This window comes from Centruroides vittatus, unplaced genomic scaffold (assembly GCF_030686945.1).
Source record: "Centruroides vittatus isolate TY-2023 unplaced genomic scaffold, ASM3068694v2 contig_18, whole genome shotgun sequence".
In the NCBI taxonomy this organism is placed as follows: domain Eukaryota; kingdom Metazoa; phylum Arthropoda; class Arachnida; order Scorpiones; family Buthidae; genus Centruroides; species Centruroides vittatus.
Genome location: NW_027121101.1, coordinates 5,409,777 through 5,436,642, shown reverse-complemented (window position 1 = coordinate 5,436,642; position 26,866 = coordinate 5,409,777). Strand labels below are relative to the sequence as shown.

The 26,866-nt window shown below is 30.8% G+C and overlaps 2 protein-coding genes across 2 annotated transcripts in view; one reads left to right on the top strand and one right to left on the bottom strand.

Moving 5' to 3' along the window:
- Positions 1-26,866, top strand: part of sip1 (septin interacting protein 1) — a 354,828-nt gene that overhangs the window by 11,364 nt on the left and 316,598 nt on the right. The gene's annotated exons all lie outside the window — the stretch shown is intronic.
- Positions 1-26,866, bottom strand: part of Pgant2 (polypeptide N-acetylgalactosaminyltransferase 2) — a 40,575-nt gene that overhangs the window by 3,548 nt on the left and 10,161 nt on the right. Inside the window, exons 4-14 of the mRNA XM_067263868.1 lie at positions 13,204-13,271; positions 13,028-13,093; positions 12,681-12,802; positions 12,246-12,333; positions 12,081-12,168; positions 11,896-11,999; positions 11,691-11,817; positions 11,388-11,480; positions 5,855-5,938; positions 4,157-4,283; positions 2,003-2,119 (exon numbers count right to left, since the gene is read on the bottom strand). Coding sequence (XP_067119969.1) covers positions 2,003-2,119; positions 4,157-4,283; positions 5,855-5,938; positions 11,388-11,480; positions 11,691-11,817; positions 11,896-11,999; positions 12,081-12,168; positions 12,246-12,333; positions 12,681-12,802; positions 13,028-13,093; positions 13,204-13,271 — 1,084 coding nt within the window. The remainder of the gene's footprint in view (positions 1-2,002; positions 2,120-4,156; positions 4,284-5,854; positions 5,939-11,387; positions 11,481-11,690; positions 11,818-11,895; positions 12,000-12,080; positions 12,169-12,245; positions 12,334-12,680; positions 12,803-13,027; positions 13,094-13,203; positions 13,272-26,866) is intronic.

Here is a 26,866-nt window from a genome sequence, read left to right as displayed (position 1 = left end):
AAACAGTCTTTTGAATAAATGAAATTTCAAATAATCCAGAAACTCTGTGCTTTGGTTATATTAAGCATTGTGATTTAAAGTTCATGAATTATAGATATTGTAATGCAATTATTGTATTTGAAATTAAATTAATTTACTCAAAATTAGGATTTCAGGAATTTGGAGATAAAATCCAGGACAAAAGGAGTTCTTCCTGAAAGCTACTGGAATGCCTCAATTCCAGAAGCAATAGATCTGTATTTTTACTCTGTTAGTAACAGAAAAACATTTAAAGTATAGAAAAAGAAAAAATATTTCCTTGTAGGAACTATTCTTAGAATAAAGACTTCCTATCACTAGATGGCAGTCAGAAAAAAATCCAAGACATCTGGCAACTCTATTCAAAATCTAATATAATGTTACATTGTAATACTGCAAAACTAGGTTATATATCGACAGATGATGTTAGCAATCTTCAGTTACATGGCAAGTTTGGTTTCTGTTTATTATACTCTGTGGTATGTACTGTACAGTACAATGCTATATGTTTTAGTTTATTATTATTATTTTTTTAACTATTTCAGATAATTGAGTTTCTACTGTATATTAAAAATTGAAATAGTGTGCAGTAAATAAAGATTCTGTAGTCCTAAACTTTCAGATATTTGACTTTTGAACAACTCACACTTTTGTATATAATACCTTGAAACCCATAAATTGCTTTTGGATGTCCAAATTTGGCATACAGTTCATTTCCATGCTGACAAATAAGCATTTCAAGCTACTGTGCAGTGAACTTTATCAGTTTTGGTTTCAATAATAGCAAAATCATTTGTAACAGTTAATTTTTACTTTCCCTGCTGTTATATATAACAGAGGGAAAGTTTAGCAATCAGTCAAAAAAGACCCCCAAGACTTTTACATTTTGGACTTAGGACACCTTGAAATGTCGAGAAATGCAAAAAAACGGGTAATTTCTATATGTATGGATGTTAGTGTGTGGCACAATTTTGTTTACTGTTTGAAGCTTAATAACTCCTATGCTTTTTGTTGAAAATTTCTGAAATTTAGCAGGGGGGGATTGATGCTATCAAATTTTGATGATTAAAGGTCGAAGGGATGGGGAGATAATGGGAGTCGTGGGGTATCTCCAGTATGGCCGGACTTAATGACGACATTACTTGTTATTAGCATTTACAATTTTTTTTATTAAAACCCATCCCTACCTTCAAAATTAAGCCTTTTGCCACTTTATTATAGTTAAAAATATAAAAAGATTTTTAATGAAATATGATAACAGATGGCACTACCAAAATTTTAAATGTTGCCAGGAAAGTTGAGCAACTTGTTGCTGGTATATTATTGTGTGTCTGTCTTCTATTCTAATCTATAGTTTAAACATTTTGAACAATGTTTTATGCATTGCAACATATTTATTGTAGTAGAAAAGTTTCTTTTTTTATAGTAAGAGATTTTTTTAGTATTTCTTTTTAAGTCTCTGGGGAAAAATTTTCCTTATAACATGCAATTCTCTTATTCAACTTTCACACACATTTTTAGGAATACACATGGTCCAAACTTCAGAAACTACTTCTGCAACATATCTGAAGCTTAAAAAATAAATTATGACTAATGAAAAATTTTGTTGCATTACCTTCTAGGTAAGTCTCATATGTGATTCAGTTTTCATGTTTGTAAAAAAGATAACCTTCAATAGAAATACTGAAAAATCTTCTATTGAAATATTCTATAAGAAAATATGACTTAATATTTCTTACAAAAAGATACTTTAAATTCAAGAATCACCTTTGTTTCAATATTTTGTTCATATAATTAATCATCACTGAGTATAATTATCATTTAAATCGGATTTATATCATGTTATGTTATATCATTTTGATGTTTCTACTAACTTTATTAAAAGTTTTTTAAATAAAGCTAAACACTAAGCTAAACAAAAACATTAATCATAAATTTATTATTAATAATAATAAAATTTTTTAAAGTTGCTGATATTACTTGCCTGACTACTATCTCCATGACATGGTCTTAAAACAACTCGTGTTCCAGGTCGTGCACTACTAAGTGTTATACAAAAATTACCATGTTTCAGGATATGATTATGCTGGTAGATCCATTCCTAAAAATATATGTATATTTAATAAAATATTTTTAAATTAATTACTTTTGGTTAATATTCAATAATTATTACAAATTTCAGAAATAAAGTACAAAAACACCTAATCTAGTAGCTGCTATAATATAATTATGTAAATCAACAATATTCAAGTTTAATTAATTTTCTAAAACTTCCTTAATGATATCCAAGTGTCTTATTATTTATTTTTCTATTATAAATATAAAATTTTATAACAGCTGTTAGTTCACGTTTTAAATCCATAATGAAATTAGATAACTGAATGTGGGAAAGGTCATGTAACTTTCTAAATACAATATGATTTGATGATTCTTGATCAACAATTGCACTGTGATCCTGTAATGTGACCAGAACCAGTCACAATTACATTGTGACTGGCTTTGGTCACTTTCACAAACACTTTTATGTATATTTGTTAATCTTAGGAGGTGGATAGTAACTGTCCTTTGGGACTTTTATTTGTAAAAAGAAATAAAAAAACTAAAACAAATTTTTGAAAACTAACACTTTTCTCCTCAGTCTTTTGCTACTTCTGTGGATCTACTGAGATATCCAGATTTTGGTAATTTTGGTCACACCCATTTAAAACAAAAACATATTTAAAGCTTTCAAGTAAATCCTGTGCTTTATGTCCCAGGAATGCTGAATAATACAGTAGAGAGTCGTTAATCTGAATCAATTGGGGACTGGGGTTGTTCAGATTAGCGATTTGTTTGGATAACCGATTATGTATGAAAAAATATATTAACCTGTCCGATGTTCAAATTTTTCTCCATTGCGTGTCGCTTCGTGTTGAATTTTCGTCAATTTTAAGCCTAACGAAAATTTTTATAATAATAATCGAGGCTATTGTATTGTTAAAAATTATTTCTTTATTTTGTACAAACAAAATAAATATATTGAAGAATATAAAAACATGAAAATTATACTTTAGAAGTAAATCTAGTATCAAAAACATTCGATTCAGCACGACACAGTCCGACTGAAAATCGTTCGGATAACCGGGGTTTGGATTAATGACTCTCTACTGTAATACCTTCTGCAAACTACTGAGTTAACACTGTCCCAGTATCTTATGAGAATGTCATGAGAAACTTGCTTGAAACACTCATCAAAAGATTAACCTGTGAACACATGCAGGTATTTTTTCACACAATCTTATGTATAAGACTGATATTTTGCTGGATTTTTCAACCTGTAATTACGTCAAATGTAATTGTCATTCCTCAGATTTGACAATTCTGAAAAATCCTGTAATGTGTCTTCTCTGCACATGCCAAGTTTCAGTGTCATACATTGTTTAGTTTACAAGATATTTTTTATTTAGAGAACAATGTCATTGACCATAGGGAGCCCTTCAAACTTTGTAATAATGTGGGCTAATGTGAAACAAGTTCAGCTGGAAATAAACGACAGGATGACTGAGAAGTTTCTCAGGACCAAAAAATGATTTCTCTGTATTTTTTTGGGCACAAAGTCACAAAAATGTTTAAATTATCGAAAGTCATAGCACCCCAGGATTTCTTATAGAGACAAGTATTCAAGGTCATAGCAAGTTGCAGATTGCAGGTTTTTACATCATGCATAGCTGACAAATCTCCAAGACATCATGTCTATCTCTTGTGGCAATCATAAGATACTTCCATGACATTAGGACACCAAAAATTACATCAGAATGGAAAAAATCACTGCTTTATGCATGCAATCATGTGTGAATAAAGAAAAATTGTATGTGACTGCATGTGTAAGAGGCAGCAGTTTTTTTGAGGGCTTGTGACAAGTTAAGATTTTTTTAAACAAATATTTTTACACAGATGGATAGCATGGAAGCACAGCTAAGTAAGTCAATTTGGTGAAAAATGTCCACAAAAAACTAGTAGATGCAGAAAATTGCTGCTATTACTTGTGATTGCAGGTTAAGAATATCAAAATTCTAAACTAAAAATTATTTAATAAAGTAAAATTTCTTATATCCATTTTCTTCTAATTAATACTGAAAATTTACTTAATGTTATTTACCTGATTTCCTCCATTTCCATGACAATTATAAAGTCCTATTGTTCCACCAGAATGATGACCCATGGTATCAAGACACATGGAACCTTGTTGTATAGCACCTTTTTGTTGGGAATTTTTACTAGGAATCCTAAAATAATTTTTATTTATTTATTTCTAAATTCTATTCATTTTCAGTTACTTCATTAAAATAGATAAAAATACTACAAATTAAAACATTAATATTAAGATATGAATAGTATTTGCTACAATACTGCATAAATTTAAATTATAATTGGGCAGCAATTTGAAAAATCGTAGACCTATAAATTCTCACTCATCCGTCTGCCTGTCTTTCCTTAATCTCGAGAATTAAGTTAGATAGATGAAAGCCAAGACTAGACATAAAAAGAGTACAGGCAGGAGGTCCCAATTAACTATATACGAACTTCCAATGCAAACTGAAAGTTGTGTTATTTCAATTAAAAAATTTTCTCCCGAAAGGAGTTAGACAACCGTCATGACTATTGCTAACAGGAAAAGTATGATGTACAGGGGCAAGCCACCACTAATTTGAAGTGGAAAGCATATACAGTAGAGCGTTATTTATCCGAATCAATTGGGGACTGGGGTTGTTCAGATAACTGATTTTTTCAGATAATGGATTATGTACGAAAAAATATATTAACCTATCTGATGTTGAAATTTTTCTCCATGCGTGTTGCTTTGTGTTGAATTTTCATTGATTTTAAGCCTAACAAAAATTTTTATAATAATAATCGGGACTATTGTATCGTTAAAAATTATTTCTTTATTTTGTACAAACAAAATAAATATATTGAAAAATATAAAAACAAAAAATTATACTTTAGAAGTTAATCTAGTATCAAAAACGTTCGATTCGGCACGACACAGTCCGACTGGAAAGCTTTCGGTTAATCGGCTTTCGGATAAACGACACTCTACTGTATTCTAAATTAAATAAATTAAAAATATGATTAAAACTTGCAGCCCAGCATTGTAGCAATGTCACAATAAGTAATTGCTCGTCAGTTTTTACTTTTATCAAAGCTAAATATAAGACTTCAAAACTAAAATTTTATTTCTAAAGCATTATTATTATGTTTGTTATTTAAATACTGTACTTTCAGAGTAAAACAATAAAGCCAAACTAATGACCTGTTGTCCCAATTATTTGAAGATGAAATTTCCTACAAATAATATCATTTCCTTCTTTTTAGCAGTATATACATTAACAATTAAACGTGAAACACACAAAAAAACTGCTTTACTGAAGTCAAAAAGTGAACATCAGTTTCCATTACTTTTGGATATCTCAAGTCTCATTTTTTGTTCTTCCATTTTTGATTCTCAGTCCTACAGAGAATAAGAGGACAATTTAATTATATAATGGATTCAAGCAAAGCCCACAATGGGGACGACCAAGTGCAAAGAGATAGGACCTGACATATCCAGACTACCCTCAAAAATTTCCTGGGATTTTTTTGACCAACCAGATTCAATTCTAGAACAGTAGGACTGATTCCCTGGCCATCCAGCCATCTCAAGCCTCTCATTGGAATAAGTTTGCAAAAAAATTTTTTAACATTAATTCAGTTGTTTTTGAATTTTAACATTCTTGAATGCTAAACATTCTCAAAATACAAGGCAAAAAAAAAAATGTACCTAACTATATTACATAGATAATGAATTGCAATTTACCTCAATTCTGGATAAACATTTTCAAGATACCATTTAAAAGGTTTGCAATTCAGTCGTCTTCTCAATTCTAATCGATCTTCAATACTAGGGGGAGAAAAAAAATTATATTTTTATAAATGTTTTATTCTTATCTCATTTTAGTCATAAATACCATTTAAGTTGTAATAGTTATTTTAAATGCAATTAGTAATGCCAAATGAACTGACAAATTATTTAATCAGACTATAACAAGGCTAATTTAATGATATAAATCAATTTTGCTATAGATAAGCAGTTAGGCCACCATCTAATGATAAATTTAATAAAATTTATTATTTATCATTAGAGTTAATATTTACAAGTAATAAAAATGATCTTTGGACAATTATATATATTGCATCATATAACCCATTAGCACATGACAAAGTAATTCTGTTTAGTCTTCAGTTTAAAATTAATTTCATTATAAATTATAAAATAATTAGCAAACATTTTCATTTAAAGTGTTCTAATGAAATACATAGAATAATAGTGTTTTTCCAAATATTTTCAATTTAATAATTACAATTAAATTTATTTCATAATGCAGCATGTTGCAGTTAGTTGCAATACACGACTAAAATACAATCAGTCTCCAACTTACAAAACATACTATTTATGATATCCAAAACTAGTATAGCCATTTTATATAGATTTCATTTGTTTTATATGATTTGTTTTGATCTAACATTTCAATAAACTTGCTCTTTTAAAAATCTCCATTTCATTTTAATTCTAAGAAAAAATATACTTTCTTTTCTAGAAAATTATTTTTTTTTAAATTCTTAGAATTTACATTTAAGCCTGCTGTACACAGTCAAGTAAATTTTAAGATTTAGCTGTTTTTTTAACACTTTTTTGAACATGTCTAGCAACAATCATTCTTTCATTCTGACTTTACCCTGCAATTGAGGGGGTCAAAGAAATTTAATTCAAAGTTTGATCATTTTTTTTATATAATTACATTTGTTGGCATTTCCTTCAATATATCAATAGAATAGTTTTCACATGCCATTTGGTGTTAAAATGAAGTTAGAAGTATTTTGGGATTTAATTGAAGAAGTCGAATAAAAAAATTAAATTTGTACTAATAATACTGTACATTTTATTGATAAGCTACGTTAGACTCTCTTCTGATTAAATAAAATATTTCAATTTTAGTTAAACAATCCTATTATATTAATTGATTTATTGTATAATTTTTGATGGTTTTTAAGGTCTGGAATCAATTTTTCTTTTTTCCATATGAAAAATATCTTTTTTACACACTTTTTTATATGGATTTTTCAGGATATTTACTATGTGAAAATGAAATTGAATGTAAATTAAATATTTTTCAAGTCTCAACAATCAGTTTCAGTTCTTAAAGGTGTGGTATGACAATTACTGTTAAATGTAATGGGCAATAAACACATTCTATATAACAACTCCAAAGTTTATTTCTGTTTAATTAAAGTCAGGTTCATGCCATAAGCACCCAAAAAACAAATGAAACTAAATTTTCTGCAAAACTATTCAAGTACAAGATATCATTCTAATTTAAATTTGATAAGATTAGAATAAATTAATAATAAAGAAATAAAATCAATTCTATACAAAGATTAATACTCTCATAATATGATTTTTGATGCTTTTGAACCTGACTATTTCCGTACATGTTTCGGCATATCTTTGTTAATAAAATACCATAATTAATTAAAATATAATATTTGTGTTAATAACTTAATTAAAACAATCAGTAAGCATAAAAATAAATAATTTCCTGATTACAACAAACATACTGTACATAAGCAATATTGTGTAGACTTATATATGAGCTTTAGAACTATATTACCATTATTTTTACAAGACACATCCAGAAATTAAGTTCCAATTAGCAAAAAAGGATGAGAAACTTGCTTCTTTGAACATGCATTCATTGCCATAGGAAAACAAAGTTGCAGCTATTTTTCAAATATTCATCTTTGAGATTCAGACATTTATCATAGCAACAGAAGCTTTTGCAAACCCTCATTAAAGAAGTCTCCTACCAACTTACAGACCCAACCTAGTACGATTGTCTGCAGCTCTTTGTCAAAGTTGAATTGTTATTGTAAAACTCTGAATACTGAGATTCCTAAATTTTTGTTTAAATACATAAATATAGACAAATTTAATACTAAATAAATGGAAAATAAATTTTTAATTTAATTTACAGAAAGTTTGAATTTTAACAATCACTCAACATCCTGCCAACCAGGACCATCAGTCACAAAAAGAAAGATGTTCCAGACAGATAAAGGTTTTTCCCACACTTTCTTACTTTCAATAAGAGGAAGAAAGGCAAATTTTTCACTAGCTAAGAGACCTCATGTAGGAGGAGGTCAACAAATTAGACACACACTACTGGAATTTGAGACATTAATCAGTCAGGGGTAATTAACTAATTGATAAGTCCACAAAATATAGAGGGATATACAACTTCAAACAAAGGAAAAGCATATAGAATAAGGTAAGAAATAGATAAAAGAGACAGAGCAAATAACATAGATCATAAAATCAAGTAAAAGCTCCCTAGAGATATATTGATAGATAATATACATATAACATTGTATTCGATAATTTTCTTATAATAAACTAGTTATATTTAACCAATACTTGAGTACAGTGACTCCATTAATATTTGACCTTCAAATTAAGGCATGTCAATTGAGATCATTGAAGTTCACAGAGGCCATCTACTCTGCTGAGAAACACAGCAAAACATTATACTATCCTCCCAAAAATGTCTTCAAGTGCAAAAGCAGATAGAAATCAGAAGTAGGGTTGGCAAAACTCAGTATTTTTAATTCCAAGTTGAGTCTAGGTTTCCAAGTCAGGATTTATGTTTGAATACTGATTTAAATATATTGGTTCCTGTTTACTGAACTTTAATATCTATGATATGATCAAACAAAGAAAAATATACATATTTTTAACAATGTCCAAATAAAATATTTTTGTCCAGTTTAGTTACCTTTTTTATTATCTATACATTGAAATTTCATACATTAAGCAATACAATTAACTAATTAAAATTCATATCATTTTGTAATCACCTCTTTAATTATAATTTCCAAATTGTTGTTGTTTTTAACAACAATTTTTTTGTGGCATTTCATTATGCACAAAATGAACCATTATTATATGAAACAAGATATCTTAAACAGAAATAAATCAACTAAATATTTATAAAGTTTACTATAAATATGCATAACATTACATTTAAAATTTAATTTCATATTACCCTTTCTGCCCTGTTGCACTAAGAAGATCATTTTTTCATACCACTGTGGATTCAGCCAGGTCCAAAATGGGGCAACTGTGTGGTGAGGGACAAGACTTAATCCATCTGGGGAAGATCACACATGAAAAATCTCTGGAGATTGCTTGTCCCATTGTCTGGGACAAGCAACTCCTCAGGAATCCCAGGCTGATGCATTAACTGCCTCAGCCATCTGGCCATTCAGCTTCTAACCTTGAGACGGCTATGAAGAATCTACAGACTCAAAAGTTTGGAAATTCTTTTTTGGATTTCTTTGGCATATTTTACTTCTATCTGTTTTTCTTTTAAATCTTTATAAAATAAACAAACGAACATAACATGCACACTCATATTTTGCAAACAGTGTTGCCAGATTTGTGAAAAATCATTTGATTATTTTCTGAATAAGCATGCAATTCTTTTTATGATTTGGACTATTTTCAACTTTCTGCACTGCAAAGTCTCAAATCAACTTAAAAACTTCTGCTGTAGAAGCTGTAATGCCAGTATTGTAGATATGATGACAAAACTAAGCTAGCTGTATAAATGTATTTGTCCCAGGATTATTTACGTGATTAAACAGTAATGACCATACAAAAATTTTTTGGGTCAATTTAATCCTTTTTTTATATCCAACCAGAGACAAATGGTATACAACATGAAGACAAATAAATCTTTAAAATGACTGAGGAGCTAATATAAATTTAAATACAACTGACACCTGACTGGTAGTGAAAAACTTTTTAGTGCTGATTTTATTTGACGTCGGATTCTACAGAAAAAGGTCGGCATTGAGTGTGTTTCTGTACATGTTTTTAAATTTTATCTCCTTGGTCATTTTAAAGATTTATATTTTGTTTTTGTATTGTATACCATGTGTCTCTGGTTGGATATTAAAAAAGGATTAAATTGACCCAAAAAATTTTTGTATGGTCATTACTGTTTAATAAGCTAGCTGTATTTATACTAAACTTGTATTTTATCTTTACTAATTTGTAAAGATAAAATGCAAGTAGTAGGTTATCTTTACTAATAATGCTTTGACAATCAACAATTCAACTTAATGTTGTTAAAATAGACAAACTTTAAACTCGGGGCTCATCAACTTTTCGAAAAAGTATCAAGTCCAAGTAAGTGAAAAGACTTGACAAGTCCAAATTTGAATACTCAGAACCAAAAAATCTTAATTGTAAGGTTCTAGAAATTGGGACTATGAACACCTGTCATTTCTGTCTGACAGATGTTCAAAGTTTTCCCACTTGTTTATTGTTGCTCCACAAGGCAGGAACTTAATGAGCAAAAGCCCCTTCCTACAAAGCCAAAGATGGCACATTGATTTTTTTTAGAAGAGGTGCTTGTTCCCTTTCTTTTGCAAGTCAGTAGGCCTCTACTCCATTCATTGCTGCTTCATCTCTGAAGTTGAGTATGCCATCCAAATTTCATCACCTATCTAACAGCTCATCACCATTTCTGGTATACTGATCCAAGAATGCGTGTTGCCACCATCTGTTATTTCTTTGTATTTGTCTGTAAAATGTTTAGGCACTCATCTTGAGCAAAGTTTGTAATGTTGCAGATCTTTACAGATGATTTCATACAGATATGGACAAGAAATTTGGGAGAATTTCACAACTGTGATATGGTGAATTGCCTGTTTGACCAAATTTTTTCATTCACCAACTGTCCCAGATTGTCAGTGACAAATGATTGACAACCTCTTTCATCTTCAGCAAGCACATTCTTTCTGCCTTCATTGAAAAGTCTTCACCATTGTCTGACCTTTCCATTACATATTGTATCAACCCCATCACATCACAAATCTGCCTATGAATATCAGCTGCTGAAACATTTTTTTTGGCATTCAGATATTTAATTACTGAGTATATTTTGCAACTAGCAGAAAGTTCAACTTTAGCAGACATTTCAATGCATGATTATGAACCTCAAATCAAGAACAAAAATTTAAAATGTGTCACTGTTGTCTGCTTGATCAGCATGAAAATCAGCAGACAAAAGCTGACACCAGTGTGAGTAGTTGAGATGTGTAATCAGAACTTAATTTCTCTGGATGCATCACATATGTTCAACTTACAATCAATTTGACATAAAATAAGGTCATGGAATGGAAGGTCCTTAATCATAACTGGAGACTACCTATACTGTTTCTTTGTATGGCTCATGTTAATAAAATATTATATTTATATATGGTTTTATTTTATTCATACTACTTACTTATCAATAAATACATTTTTTGCAACAGGAACTGCTGCATAATAATATTTCTTATATTCATCCATCCAAACTTCAGCAGCTCTCTTTGTATTCCTAGAATTTTTATTTTCAATAAATTATTTTGTATCAAACTAATTTGAGAAATAATAACTATTAACAGACATGAAGTATAATTTATATTTTTCTCTCACACACAAATTTTCTTAATATTTTTATTTAAAATATTTTAAACTTTGCATTGAAGTTAAACATTAATATCAAACCATGAATCATTCTAATTATCTTATATTTGCTTATTTCTACCTTGCAAATACATTACCACTCCCTCCAGGAAAAGAATATGGATGCTGTTTTCTAAACACGTGACCTACTCGACTGCATGGAATTATTTCTAAACTGCCTCCACATTGCCAAACTCTAAATGATATTTCTATGAATTACATGAAAAAGATCTATATTACATACTTTTAAGCATATTAAGTATACATATAAATAAATTAGAACTGACCTAAATTTTCACCTCCCCAAATATCCATTTTTGTATCATATTTTCCTAATTTTTCAAAATAGGTTTTGTTTGTAACAAATAAACCACCTGCTATCATTGGTGTTCTAATAAAATTTTAAAAAATGTAAAACTGAGAACTCATTTAACAAAAAATTAATATCAGCATATTAATAAAAGATAACAACTTTATTGGAGTAGTAGGATCAGCAGCTCTCTGTTGTCTTTCCTCCAATGACAGAAATTCCCATTTGAATACTAAATCCCACTTGAATCCTAAAACAGTTTATTAATAAGTTAAAAATATTTCAATAATGCACACATAATATCTAAAATAAAAATAAATTAAATACCTCCTCTCAATTCAGGAGAAGCACCAAAATATTTAAAGTCATCCATATTGATGACATCAATCACAGGACAAACTACTCGTGTAGGATCCTATATATATATATAACAGTTACATTCATTATTTAGATTTAAATTATACTAAAAACTATTCAATCATAACAGAGACGGAACAACTTCACTTCGGGCTGTGGTTCAAAATTCTAATGTGGGCTCCTCCCCTCCCAATTCCATCTCCAGCCATAAAGACAGGATTTGTATCCCAAAAAAGCTTTTAGTCCTTGACTGAAAACAATCACAACCCTGATGAAAGCAATTTTTTCATCATGGGTTGTAGGGTGTTTGCTTGATGCATTTGGATCCCTGTTGGTTTCAAACCCTAGTTTGGCCGAACCACTTTGTGCCGTCATAGTTCCGTCACTGAATCATAATATACTCACTTCTACTACTCTATCTAATAATGGTTCTAACCAATCAACATTGCATTCACAATGACTATCTAAAAATGTTAAAATTTCAGCAGTTGCTGCATCTGCACCTTTAACTCGTGATCGCACCAAACCTATGTAGAAATAAAAATATACAAATTATAAAAATAATTTTTAAAATATTTTCTTATATATTTGAATTTAATTTTAAACTTTCATTAATGATACTAATTTACTTCTTAAAAATGAATTGGTTAAAATTAAAGTAATTAAAATGCAAAACTTATAAAATTTCATTTAAAAAATATTTGAATTAACAAACTTAAATTATTATACAATATAAATATAAAATATCTTACCCTCTCGTTTATCATTGCGCAAAACTTTCACTTTCTGAATTTTTGAAAGTTCTTGTCCATCAGATGCTATAAAATATTTTATATAATTTTAAATTCATTCATTAATAAGTAAAATTGATTTATTTATTTTCAAAACTATTTAGTTAAAATAATTTTTTAAACTAAAACATACTTACGGTCATCGCTAAAATCGTCTACCAATATTATTTCTTTAATAAGATGACTTGGACTTTTATTTAATACACTAAAAGAAATAAAATGAATAATTACAATACCTGAACAAAAATCTAAATATGCTGTATTTTTTGCCTTATAAGATACAATTTTAGTACCTAAAATTTATCTGAAAATTATGACATGTTCTGTAAGCCAGATGCACCTTGTACCAAAACCCTAAAAAACATTAATTGCAGCTAAACTTTAATTACTAAAAGGTAATAAAAAGAATTAATTGTAGCAAAACTTTAGTGTGTTTTGACATCATCACAGCAGTTTCCAGCTATTATATCTTATACTGCAAAAAATATTTTTTCCCTAAAAAATTAGCACAAAAAATGTGATGCATCTTATAAGGCAAAAAATATAGTAATTAATTAATGTTGTTAATGTTTAATTAATTTTGTGAGTTATTGAAAATACATGGGCCAATGATGCAGTTAGGCATTAAATCAACTAAACAATGAATAAGCATATAACTAATATTTATTCAGTAAGATTATAACTATTTTATATACAGACGAATGAAAACTATGATAAAACAAAAAGGTTAAGTTTAACAATCAAGTATGCGAGGATATTTAGTTCTAACTCACTAAATCTATCCTGATGCGAGTTTACATAAAATAATTACGGTATTTACTCGCATATAGGATGAAGTGTGACTTTAAAGATCAAAATAAAGAAAATTAGATTTATTAATACAATTCTAATTTTATTTCGTTTAATCACAAGTAAAACATCAAATGAACATAAATGCACACATTGTCCTGCAAAAAATTATTGGCATTTTAAACTTTAAGGAAAAATCTTGTAAAATCAACAACATAATTTGTTCATGTAAAGCTGGACAATCGAGAACCCTTTTTTGCCCATTCTTAAGTCAAATCCACTCTCTGTCAATTACATTTATGAGTTTCTCCAAATTCTGATTTCCAAATAATCATCTGTTTTCATGCGGGAATGGATTAAAATTTATATCAGGCTCCATGTGATTTTGGAATTTCAATCTGGAATTCAATTCAAAAGCTTTGCTTTTCCTATTGCTATTCTTCTTTACTCTTGACAATATACAAGAAGGATTCAAATAACCCAGATAAAATAATTGTTTTTTTAAATACAAGAGGATAAGCATCCAGTAAAAAATGCAAATACATGGTTCACAAAAATTATTTGCAAAAATGCAAAGAATCTTTTGCTTGCGCTTATAGGACGACCTAGGAATTTGAAGCTGTGATAAATGAATAAAAACCTAGTCTTATATGCGAGTAAATATGGTATATTAACTAGTATCGTTCCATGTTTGTCGTGAAGAGTTGAGAGTCCTTTGGACAAGCAGAGGTGGTGAACTGGGATAAGAGCATTGGCTAAAAGCATTGAGTGCCAAAACAAGAGCAAGTTGGAAGATGACCCCTTTTATGCTGAATTCTATCCAATTGAATTATCGGGAAATCACACCACGCTTCCAACACATGATGGAAGTCAGGCAGTTTTGCAGATAGAAGAGTGAGACATTGCACTCGAACTATCACTTTTGGAGGAACTAAACTGTTTTCTCTCCATGACAAATAGGAAGTCCCCTTTTTAACTTAGATAATGTTTCTATCAAAATAATTTTAAAATATTATTTTAACAATTTTGTTAAAATAAATCTCTTAACTCCAGGTTCTTACACTACCATATGTATCATGTATATTTACAAGCATACTCATCAAAGAGTTAAGTTGACAGATTATGTAAAAACATTGTACAAATTAATATAATAAAACATTTTTAATGATGAACAGTATTTAATTTTTATTATTTCAAAACCCTTTAACAGAACTAATTATCTTTAAATTTTAGAAACTGTGAAGCAAAGTATAACAATTTAAACAAATAATGGGGTTTTTGTAAAGTTTAAGTGGAAAAAAACATTGACTGCTCTCATAATTAAAAGGTCACCTTTATTTAAAGGCTATTTTTGTTTGTCCCAAAGGTGTCCTTTAAAAGCAGTTTCTTCTTGTATATATCTTGATTTTGTAATAACTTTCTATTAAATACTAAAAGAAGCTTTCACAATTTTATCACAATATATGTCTGTCAGAACTTTTCCAATTTAATGTAAAAATTGATTTGTACTCTTTCTTCTTCTAAACCTGTCATAACAAAATTTAAAAAGGATTGCTACTTTAGTGTTTTTTTTATGAAAATAAGAACTAATACAAGCATGAGAGTCTGCAAAGGAGGTAAATGAGGCACTTGCCCCTCTGAGATTGAGCAAAAACTTCCATAAATTATCAATATGATCGTAAAAGTGATTAAGATATGTAATCTTATACCCTCAACCATGGGACACTTTGATGCAATATTGTATTCTATAATCTATATGTAAAAACACTCAAAAAATTAAATAATTAAATAAAAATTTATCAATGTAATTATTTGTCTCCAAACTTCCACCCCTGGAAAATTTTCTGCAGACACCCATGATTACAAGCATGTATGCAAAATTGATTGCATGCAAATTACAAAAAAAAATTGTATCTTTGATATTTTTTCAATTTTACATGCCAATTCCTGAAACTTTTTCAGCACATTTTATGTATATATGTTACAGTAAAAACCCGTTTTTAGTTAAAATGCATTTTAACTAGTTGAAACTAGTTTTTACTGGATGTCATTGTTAAAACCCGTTTTGTCTAGTTAAAACTAGAATTTACTGCTGTACATGTTTTGATTTTAGATAAAACTAGTTTTAACTTTTAACATTAGTTAAAACTAATTTTAGCTACATAAATATGTTTGGGAGAAATAAAGTGATGATTGGGATTAAAACATTTGTATTATTTAATACAATATTTATTGAAAATATTGGTCGCACATCTGTGTTATTAACATTAATTAACCCTTTATCCCTCAAGGCACCGATCGATCGGTACTCTGGCTTTTTAAGCAAAACTTCGAGGGTACCGAATCGTCGTTACTTTGGTAAATATCGATTTTTGTAAAATTTATTAACAACTCTCGTTCGATATGAAGTGAATAAAGTATAATAATTCATTATATTAGTTGATAGCAGTATAAAATTTTGATTTCAAACAAATGTTTGATATAATGTGTGATAATTTCACAACGAATAAACATACATGCATAAGTGTTATATCGAATTGTACAAAACAATATTCCACGTCTTTCTGGCTCAGTACCAGCAAACAACTATGTAACTAGACAATGTTAATTTTCACAAAATGTTACAAATTATCAAGTTTGTGTGTCAGTTCTGATATATATTATTTTTTTTCTTATAAATTTTTCTAATAAAATGCATTGAAAAATATCGTATTTAAAACTAAAGATATTAATAAATGTAAGTGATTTTTTTCATACAGATATAATGATAATTTGATTTTTGGTGAACTTTTAAAATAATATCGCCTGACTGACCTATATTGCCTTAGGAGGGATCGCAAAATAAACGTAAACAAGATGTCGGGGGAAAAGGGTTAAAGCGATACGAAATTCATCATACACTATAGGAACGTGTTATCTGAATGACCTTGGTCGAAACAGTTTTTACAAAGCCATTTTGTTAAAACCCGTTTTGTCTAGTTAAAACTAGTTTTAACTCAAATTCATTTTTGACTAGCAGTAAATTCTAGTTATAACAATGACATCCAGTAAAAACTAGTTTCAACTAGTTAAAACGCGTTTTCACTAAAAACAGGATTTTACTGTAACATATATATATATATATATAAAATATAAAACATTGTTCTTTAGGAAATAAATTGTTACTTTGATAATTTTTAAACACTGTAATATTGAAATTTAGATTTTAAAAAAAATTCAATTTAAATTTAAGGAGAATTATATATAAACATTATTATTTAATATGTAAGTTAAGTTTAACAATATATCATACATAAATATAATGTTAAAACTTTATATTATGCTTATACTACAAAATTAATAATACATAAGATAACAAACATATTTGTAAAAATTAGTTTTTCATTGTATTGATATTTCAAATAAAAGTACTTTCATTCATTTTATGAAATTGATTGAAACTTATAATTTTTTTACAGCTTAATTAATATATCAAATTTAAAATAAGGCATTCAACATCAAATTAATAAAAATATAAGAAAAAGTCACAAAAATATGAAGAATGTTCTAGATATGAAGCATGCAAATGTTTCCAGTAATTAAACTTTTATGCACCAATTGAAGTTTTTAACATTTTCTTGCAAAGACATGATCATCTTTTATGATGAAGAGTTATTTCTCTTATTTTCATCAACTTTATTTAAACTATAAGATCTGTATGCAATTCTTATATGAATAACAGTATTTATAATGGAAAATTATATATATAAACATCCCAAAATCCACTGTATTAATATTAAACCAAATGATTGCCATAATTCATCTGGCTATTTTTGCTACTATTAATAAGTAATTTGGTATTAGAGGTAGACATTAGGCACCATCTCTTACCAAATTAAATTAATAATTATGATAATTTAATATTTATTACATAATTTAGAGCAGTGGGAGAAAAGAATTTACCCAGAGTGGGATACAAACTTGCAACCTCCACTTACCATGTGGTTTGCTGCCAGCCATACCACCCAGACCTCTGAGCAATTTCTCACCTCCAGAAATACTTAAATCTTCATGTAACCATTCATGATTACTCATGGCATGGCATGCATATATACAGGGTGAGTGTTTTATCTTGGGACAATGAAATAACTTAATCAGATCTCATTATTTTGGGAAAAGTTGTAGGGTTTCGAGGGGCCAATCAATTGGTGACCTTGGATGTGACCTTTACCTTGACCTTCAAGGTCATTTGAAGGTCAAGTCTGTTTTTTCAATGGGAACACACATTTTTGACCCCGGCAATGGAAAGAGCAGGAAATTTCACAACCGGATATACCTTTGATCTTATGGTCTAGGTCAATGCTCAAGATTATTTTAAGGTTTAAATTATAAGCTGTTTCTAAAGGGAAACCATACTTTTTATTACTAGAATAGACAGGGAGGTAAAAGTTACCATCTACATGGAAAGAGAGGGAAATTTCACAATCAGCCATGACCTTGAATACCCCAAATTTGATCTCTGAAGGTCATCTCGAGTGTGATAATTTTAAGCGCGGCTCAACAAATGCATCGAAGTGGAAGGGCATCATTTTGAACATTTATCATCAGGGCCGTGCAGTAGATTTTCTCAGTATGATGCAAATGTTCAAAATGCCACCCCTTAACGTTTTTTCTTTGAAATAACCTTCAATTTGATTTTTTTTTAAACTGCACAAAATGTACAAATACTATTTTTATTTTGAAAATATATACTACTATAAAATATTGACATCAACTATCAACTACAACAATCTACTACAGTTTTTCTCTTTTAACTTTAAATTTAGCAAATTTGTTAATTAAGGATGTGTAGTTTAGAGTGGCAGCCAATGTAGATTTAATAGAAATTAATGATAGATTTCTAAGTTTTATTTGGCTTATTGAACTTCTTAAGTAGTATTTTATTAATCTTAATTTGGAAAAACTTCTTTCCCCACTAGCTACAGAGACAGGAGTGTTAATAAAATTCTCAGAGATACAACAGTATTCAGATACAAAGTAATTACGTTACTTTGGCACAAATTATTTAAAACATTCAAAGGTTTCATAGAATATGGTAGCATTCGGATATATCACGTGATTCTTCTTGAAGATCATTTGCATTAATATCTGATTCATTTTTGACCGAAAGTATTGCCTGGAGACTGATAAAATAAATTTCTAGTCTTGAGTTTTAAAATGTTATATAAAAACTGAAAATTTTTGCTATGGGTTTCCAGAAGCGTGAATTGTTCATTCAGAGAATTAAGAGTAATGTCCAGAATATAATTGAAAAAGTTTATTTTAAATTTACTTTCTTCTGTTAAGGGTTCATTGACAGCTTCTTCACAGTCAAATTGATGCTTTTTCCTTCTGGCTCTAACTTCAGTTTCGGCAGGAAATTCTGTATCGAATTCAAGATTGTCTGCAATACTTGTAATTTTTAATCCCTCTTGCTTTAACTTTAGTTTCTGATGTCTTCTTTTATTTGGAATAATTGCATCGTAAATTTTGCAAAGTTGAAATTGTAAAGTTTTAATGCATCTATTCTGCTTGACCACCCAGTAGCATCAATGGTTTTAGAGTTAATTGTGAAACATATATTTTTAGCACTTCCCAACGCTTTGTAAAACCTGAAGAAAAGTGTAAAGTTCTTGTACAATAGAAAAAAGTTGTTGTTTCTGTAGAATCATTCACAACTAGGTTTAAAGAATAACATGTGCAGGGTGCACAAAACACCCTTGGATATTTTTCAAGTATTCTATTTTGTACACCCTTTGTTACTCCTTTCATATTAGCTCCGTTGTCATAGCCTTATCCTCTAAACCACTTTGTCAGAATAAGTTCTGTCAAACCCTCTCCAGTTGAATCACAAGCTTCGAAAAAAACCAATAAAGAATTCTTCGATTTCGTATTTATTTTGAATGGAGTTAAAATGACAACTCTTATTGTTAATGAGAACTGTTCAATATGACTTATGTCTGGGGTGCAATCGGTGATTATCGAAAAATATTTAGCAATTTTTGTTATTTTGACAATTTTGCTTAAAGTTAATTTCCCCATCAAATTTATCAATTCATCTTGTATATTATTGTTTAGATAAGTCATAGACAATTTATCAGATTCGTGTTGAACTCTCCTAATATGTTCTTCCATAACTGGATCAAACTCAGAAAGCAATTCTACCAATTTTAGCAAGTTTCCGTTATTAAGCTGAAACAAATGTTCAGTTGTTCCATGAAAAGCTAAGCGTTGTCAGGCCAATAGTCTAATTATTGGCATAATTCTTTTTATAACTCCTTTCCAATGCTGAATTTTTATATCCATAATTCATTGATATTTGGCGTCAATAGTTTTTTCTGTTTTAATCGAATGTCCAATTCTTTCCAAGCTCTAAAAGCACTTCTGTGATTTACAGACTTTTCGTGCATTGTGAGGGCTCTTGGAAGATTTCCCCAGTCAGAATAGCCTTTTTTGGGCCAGTCACTAATAGCAGACAAATTATCAAATAAAATACAACAATAGCAAAAAACAACATCATTTGTATCAGAGTAAATCAACCAACTTCTCTCAACAACTTCACCATTGCTCAATACTTCCAAATAATGCAAGAGCGAAAATCTATGCCTTCCTTTATTAATAAGAAACTTGAATTCTTTAATTTGATGTGGACCCCTCTCCACCAGTATTTGACAAAAGTTTCAGATGACATGAAGAAAGCATTCCATAATGCAGGATCAGAAGGAATTTCGTTTAATATCTGCTGGCCACCACCTCTACTGCTACGCGGCTCTTGATGAACTTCTAATGGTGTTATTTTTTGGCTCTCTTTATACTATAATAAAAATATTAAATAAAAATTCACAGTCCTTTGCAAAGACTGGAGGTGGTCATTGAAAATGATTAAATATGATGATGCTTATCATGCTATTAAAATAGGGTAGATAAAATAACAATAGAAATGAGTTGCAAAGCTAGTAAGATTTGTAGGTAACAGAACATAGTCTTATAATATAATCAAGATGGGTTGATGATGATAATAATAATAAGTGCAGAGCCCAAACAGTTAGGAGTTGAAAGTTGAAATGTGGTACACGGTTAGGGTATGTCATGAGAACGTACACTAAGAAGGGATTTTTTGAAATCCCCCGCGGGGAAGAGGAAGTGGATTAAAGATTATCTTAAAGAACTCGGCTTTCTGTATTATTTTTAGATGCAATTTTTTGTGTTTTTGCAGAAAATCGAACATATTTTCAGACCATGTAAAAATTCTCTAATTAATCTCAGAAGAGGGAGACCTAATTCTTGCACTCAGTGAAAATGGGTAAGATAGACTATAATCTAATAATCTTAATCTTCACTATTGTTACTTTTTGCTCGAGCAACACCGGGCCCATCTGTTAGTAAATATCTGTCAAATTGACAGCTAGCAGTTGTTTTGACATATTCCTTTCTTTAACTTGTCATTGTATTGTCTCCACTTCAATGTATATGAATTTAGTAAATTAGTAAAAATAGAGCAAAAAATAACAAATGCAAAAGTAGGCAAATGCAAATATTTCCTAAGAAACTCTCTCTCTAACAAACACAGAACGTAAAAGTAGTCCAATACTATCTAAATAACTCTATCTATCATATGCAGGCACACGTTCTGCACCTGATATATACCCATTCCATGCAAATGCTACTTTTTAATTCAAGTCCCTATTTTCACAACATAATCCTTTTCAATAATAATAAGTAACTACAATTGCTGTAAAAAACAATAATTCTCTTACCTGATCTACTTTTTAAACACAAAAACTGCACTAGTATAAATGCAAAATTATTATATTGATACATATATTTATTTGATTTACTGATTTAAACACAGCACAGCCACTTGCTACTTCTTGATACAAACTAACGTTAAAATCAAATATTGTCAATAATTTAAGCTCAAAGCAAAACTATCAACACATTACACGTGCAATTGCCTTTTATGATAATTGCCACCTCAGCTTTTAGGAGCAGTCACGCGGTATATTACAAACAAAAACAAATAGCTTTGCACTGTCACAGCAAAAGCCTTTTGGCAAGCGCTCACCAACAATGCATCTGCACCATAAACCAAAATCAAAGGGTACCAAAAGCACTTAGGCAGAAGCATACAATGAATCATAAATCATATACATCAATATCAGAATAATATAGACCAATATAGAAAAGCGCTGCATAAAAATTTTTAACTATTGAATGGTTCAAATAATATTTTGATTTTGCTGCTTATGCCACCCCTTTACAGTGCCACCTGATGCAACCACCTCTCTGCATCATAGCACGGCACGGTCCTGTTTGTTATAAAATTTTCCCCAACACCAACATCTCAAGCAATGGTGAGAAGTAAAGTGACTCACCAAAAACAAGCACCACAATAGTGAGAGGCAAGGGGACTCACTGAAAATAAGCACCTCAAAGGGACCAGAAAACTACTATGTCAACATTGTTACTCCTGGATAGTGCTAAAAGTAGTGAATGCTTTTGAAGGTCAAAGTAATAAGGTCATGAAAAAATGTAACTTTTACTTCCCTGCCTATTCCAGTAATAAAAAGTATGGTTTCCCTTTAGAAACAGCTTATAATTTAAACCTTAAAATAATCTTGAGCATTGACCTAGACCATAAGATCAAAGGTATATCCGGTTGTGAAATTTCCTGCTCTTTCCATTGCCGGGGTCAAAAATGTGTGTTCCCATTGAAAAAACAGACTTGACCTTCAAATGACCTTGAAGGTCAAGGTAAAGGTCACATCCAAGGTCACCAATTGATTGGCCCCTCGAAACCCTACAACTTTTCCCAAAATAATGAGATCCGATTAAGTTATTTCATTGTCCCAAGATAAAACACTCACCCTGTATACATGCCATGTAGGTAAAGCATAGCTGGTGGAGTGCCATAGTGAAGGAGTACATAGGCTGTAGCCATAGGACTTGTTCCCAGTCAGTGCCGTAAGTAACTATGAATGGTTACATCAAGAATGTCTGGAAGTGAAGAATTGCTCAGATTCGGGTGGCATGGCTAGCAGCACACCACAGGGTAAGCAGAGGTTGCGGGTTTGTATTGCACTATGAATCAATTCTTTTCTTCTAGACTGTTCTAAATTATTTAATAAATATTAAATTATTATAATTATTAATTTTGATAAAGAATGGTGCCTAACATCTACCTCTCAAAAATAGTTTAGTTTTAATACATTGGGCTTTGGGATGTTTATATATATATATATAATTGTTCATGAATAAAAAAGACAAGTCCCTGATATGAAAATAGGATAGCATAGTTGCAGAGTTTTTCTTTTAATTGTTAATGTTATGAGCAATTTCCTCATGTGTTTATGTTTGTTACACTTCAAATAAAACAATACCACCATATCTGAAGCTCACTTGAGAAGTAAGAATAGTAATAATAGTTCTAATAATACAGTAAAATAATAAAATAACTGTTACACATTAAAAAAAATAAAATAAATGAAACTTGCAAAGGATCGAACTCATATCATGTAGGTCCAATGTCTAGAACCTTATCCACTCTAATACTGCCATTCTTATGATATTTAGAGTTTCCAGACCTATAAGCTAAACACTCAATTTTCAGAGGCCTGATTTTGGAAATGCTTAAAAAGTGGGTCCTATTATTTGGACAAGGAACTGTTTGTGTTCAGGACTAGATGCTCACAAAGTTTCATTTGAATCGGAGAGGATAACATCTGGCTGTCTCCTTGTGAGACAATTTAAATGAAACATTGCCATTGGTGCACAGAGTTATATTTGATTTTTAAGTTTATACATTAATTATAAACTTAACTTTAAAATATATTATTATAATTGAAATTATTTTATAACTGTCTACAGAAATAATATATATATATATTTACTGGTGATGGTTTATTTGGTGAGTGGTCTATAAATAAGTACCCAGTTTTTTAAAATTTATTTAACAAAAAAGAACTTTTACACATTAGTATGAATGCATAATCTTTTATAATAAAATAATCAATTCTATTTATTTTATTTGAAAAAATTGACTATTATAAAAGACTAGCTTACCCGTCGCGCGTTGCTGCGATTTCAGGAGAAAGGAAATTCAAGCAAACTCATTATGATAAAATTCAATTTACATTTTATTATTTTTACTGAAACTTATTATTATTATTATTAATTTTCATCGGGAAAACATTTCAAAGTGTCGTTTCAATTCTATTTATTTATTGGAGTGCTTGTGGATACACGATATTTTTTGTTTTTCTGTCTGGTGCGTACACGAATAAATCAGAAGGTTTTCCGACGCGTGAGCTGGCCACATACAGTTGTCCATGTGAGAAGCACGGATTCTCCAAATCTAGCCCACACACTTGCAACGATTGTCCCTGTGCTTTGTTGATGGTCATTGCAAAAGCGATTCGCACCGGAAACTGCAAACGTTTAAATTCAAATGGCATATCTGTTGGGATCATTGGAATACGTGGCAACAGTACATCTTTCCCCTTGAATTTCCCATTTAAAATTGTAGCTTCGATGACATTGTTCATCATCTTTTTCACCGAAAGTCTTGTACCGTTGCAAAGTTGTGGTGGATTGATGTTTCGAAGAAGAATGATAGGCACACCAATTTTCAATGTTAAAATATGCGGTGGCATTCCTGGCAAATCTAGTGAATTCAAGAATTCTGTTGGGTAATTGACAACTTCGTCTTGATTCATAACAGTGTCGATGGAGTTATACGTTGTCGCTTCGCCTGGTATTCTGTTTTGAATGCTGAAGTTGATGTCATTGACATCGTTGTTCTTAGCTGCTAATATAGCACGTGCACTGAGCCACTGATGATTTTTGTAATTCCGTGCGATATTTGGGAAAACCTTTTGAATCAATTTGTCTTTGGTTGATGTCATCTTACAAAAGTTTGTTGGCAATGTGATACATTGTGTAGTTCTGTCTATTGCCATCTTCCCATTCCCAATATCCAGCAATTGTTTTGCGAAACGTTCGGCGGATACATCATTTTGTAGTTCAACACGCATATTGGTTTTCAAAGTCAATTTCTTTACATGTCGCCATAGAACAGATGATTTGAGGCATGCATTAAGTTCATCGGCGGGTGTTGAACGTGGTATAACTGGCAGAGTTTGTCGAAAATCACCAGACAATAAAATGAGTGCTCCCCCGAAGGGCTGGTCATTTCCCCTCAAATCTTTCAGTGTACGATCAAGCGCTTCCAATGCTTTTTTGTGAGCCATTGTGCATTCGTCCCATATGATAAGTTTACATATTTGGAGAACTTTGCCCATTCCGGAATTTTTGGTGATATTGCATGTTGGCGTCTCAGTGGTTTGCAAATTCAATGGCAATTTCAGTGCTGAATGCGCTGTTCGACCACCATCCAATAGTGTTGCCGCAATTCCAGATGATGCAATTGCCAGTGCAATTTTATTCTGTGATCGAACGGTTGCCAAAATTAGTGAAATGAGAAAAGTTTTACCTGTACCTCCGGGCGCATCTATGAAGTACAATCCGCCCCTTTGATATGTAATTGCTTGCATTATTGTGTCATATACAACACGTTGTTCTGAAACCAACTTTGGGAGATTCGTTTCAACAAATGTACCCAAATCATCGACATCGAAGTGTGTTTCACGTTGCAAATCACGATCATAAGCGTCATTTACAGATCGATTCGGTGCACACATTCCCAACTGCCCCAATCCCTTGTTAGCGATTGCCAAACATTTATCCTCGATCGAAACCAACGCCTCATTATACACATGTGGTGTAAATTGCATGTCCGGATTCTGATTCGTTGCTCGCAAACGATGTAGGATGTCTTCACTCATGCAATCTTTGTATTTTTCCCAAAGATCTTTCGGATTGGATGGGAAACACGTTGTCAATATTATCGCAAATAACGTGCGTATTTGCTGTGGTTGAGCAGTGTTCGATGCATCAGCGAGTGTTGTGTCCCAATGTGCATCGTTTTCAAGAAGATTTAATTCTTGGCAAGCCTCTCGATAGGTCGCACATACTTCACCATTTACTGTTCTCAGTTCTTGGAAGGATTTCGGTCCACGTACGTTAACTAACAGTAATCGCAAGTAAAAACATTCTTGATTGTTTGGATGAACTGTATACAGACGGCCTAACGCGTCGGACGAATATAAATTCGTATGTCCTTCAACTGGTTTGCCCTGTTTACGACGTTGAAACTTTTTCGCTGATGCATTCCATGTGTAGTATTTTGGCACTTCTGAGTAAAGTAGCGTTTTTGCGAACAAATCATCCGTGCACAATGAGAAGAACGCAGTTAACATTGTTTTCGGTGGCGATAATGCTCTTGCATGTACATTTTCCGTTGTAAAATACACACGCTGTCCATTTTCAAGATGTACTGCCAAATGAACAACTGTTGGATGACGTTCATGAATTGGAAAGGAGAAAATACGCCAAACTGCTTCATTGCTACTAATGTAGCGTCCCAATTCATATTGATCGATTTCATTGATTGGTGCAGATGCATTTCCCACTCCAAAAACTGCCATATCACTTCCTTTGTTGACATATTTGCAAATATATTTGATCGATTTCACTGAATTACAATACTCGACATTGATGTGTGCTTTGAAAGTCTTTGAGAGTAATGGTGAATACGGCACAACCCAACGATTATCGACTTCAATGTCATTGTTGCGTACTTTTAGAGTGATGAATTTGCCACCATCTTCAGTTGATCGTCGACGATATTGTGGATATCCATCATTTCCAGTGATAGTTTCGGCGTGTAAGTCTCGTGGATAGCGTTTCGTGCATTTTCCATCCTTCATGCACGGAGAATTGTTGTTGATCGCGCCGCATGGACCATGAATCATGTTGTTGGTAACGACTTCGAATAAGCCTGGATCAATGTTGACATCTGGTATTTCTGCTGAGATGACTTCATCAATTTTGTCTGGTGTAATTTTGTCGATCAGCCAAATCAAAATGTGTGCA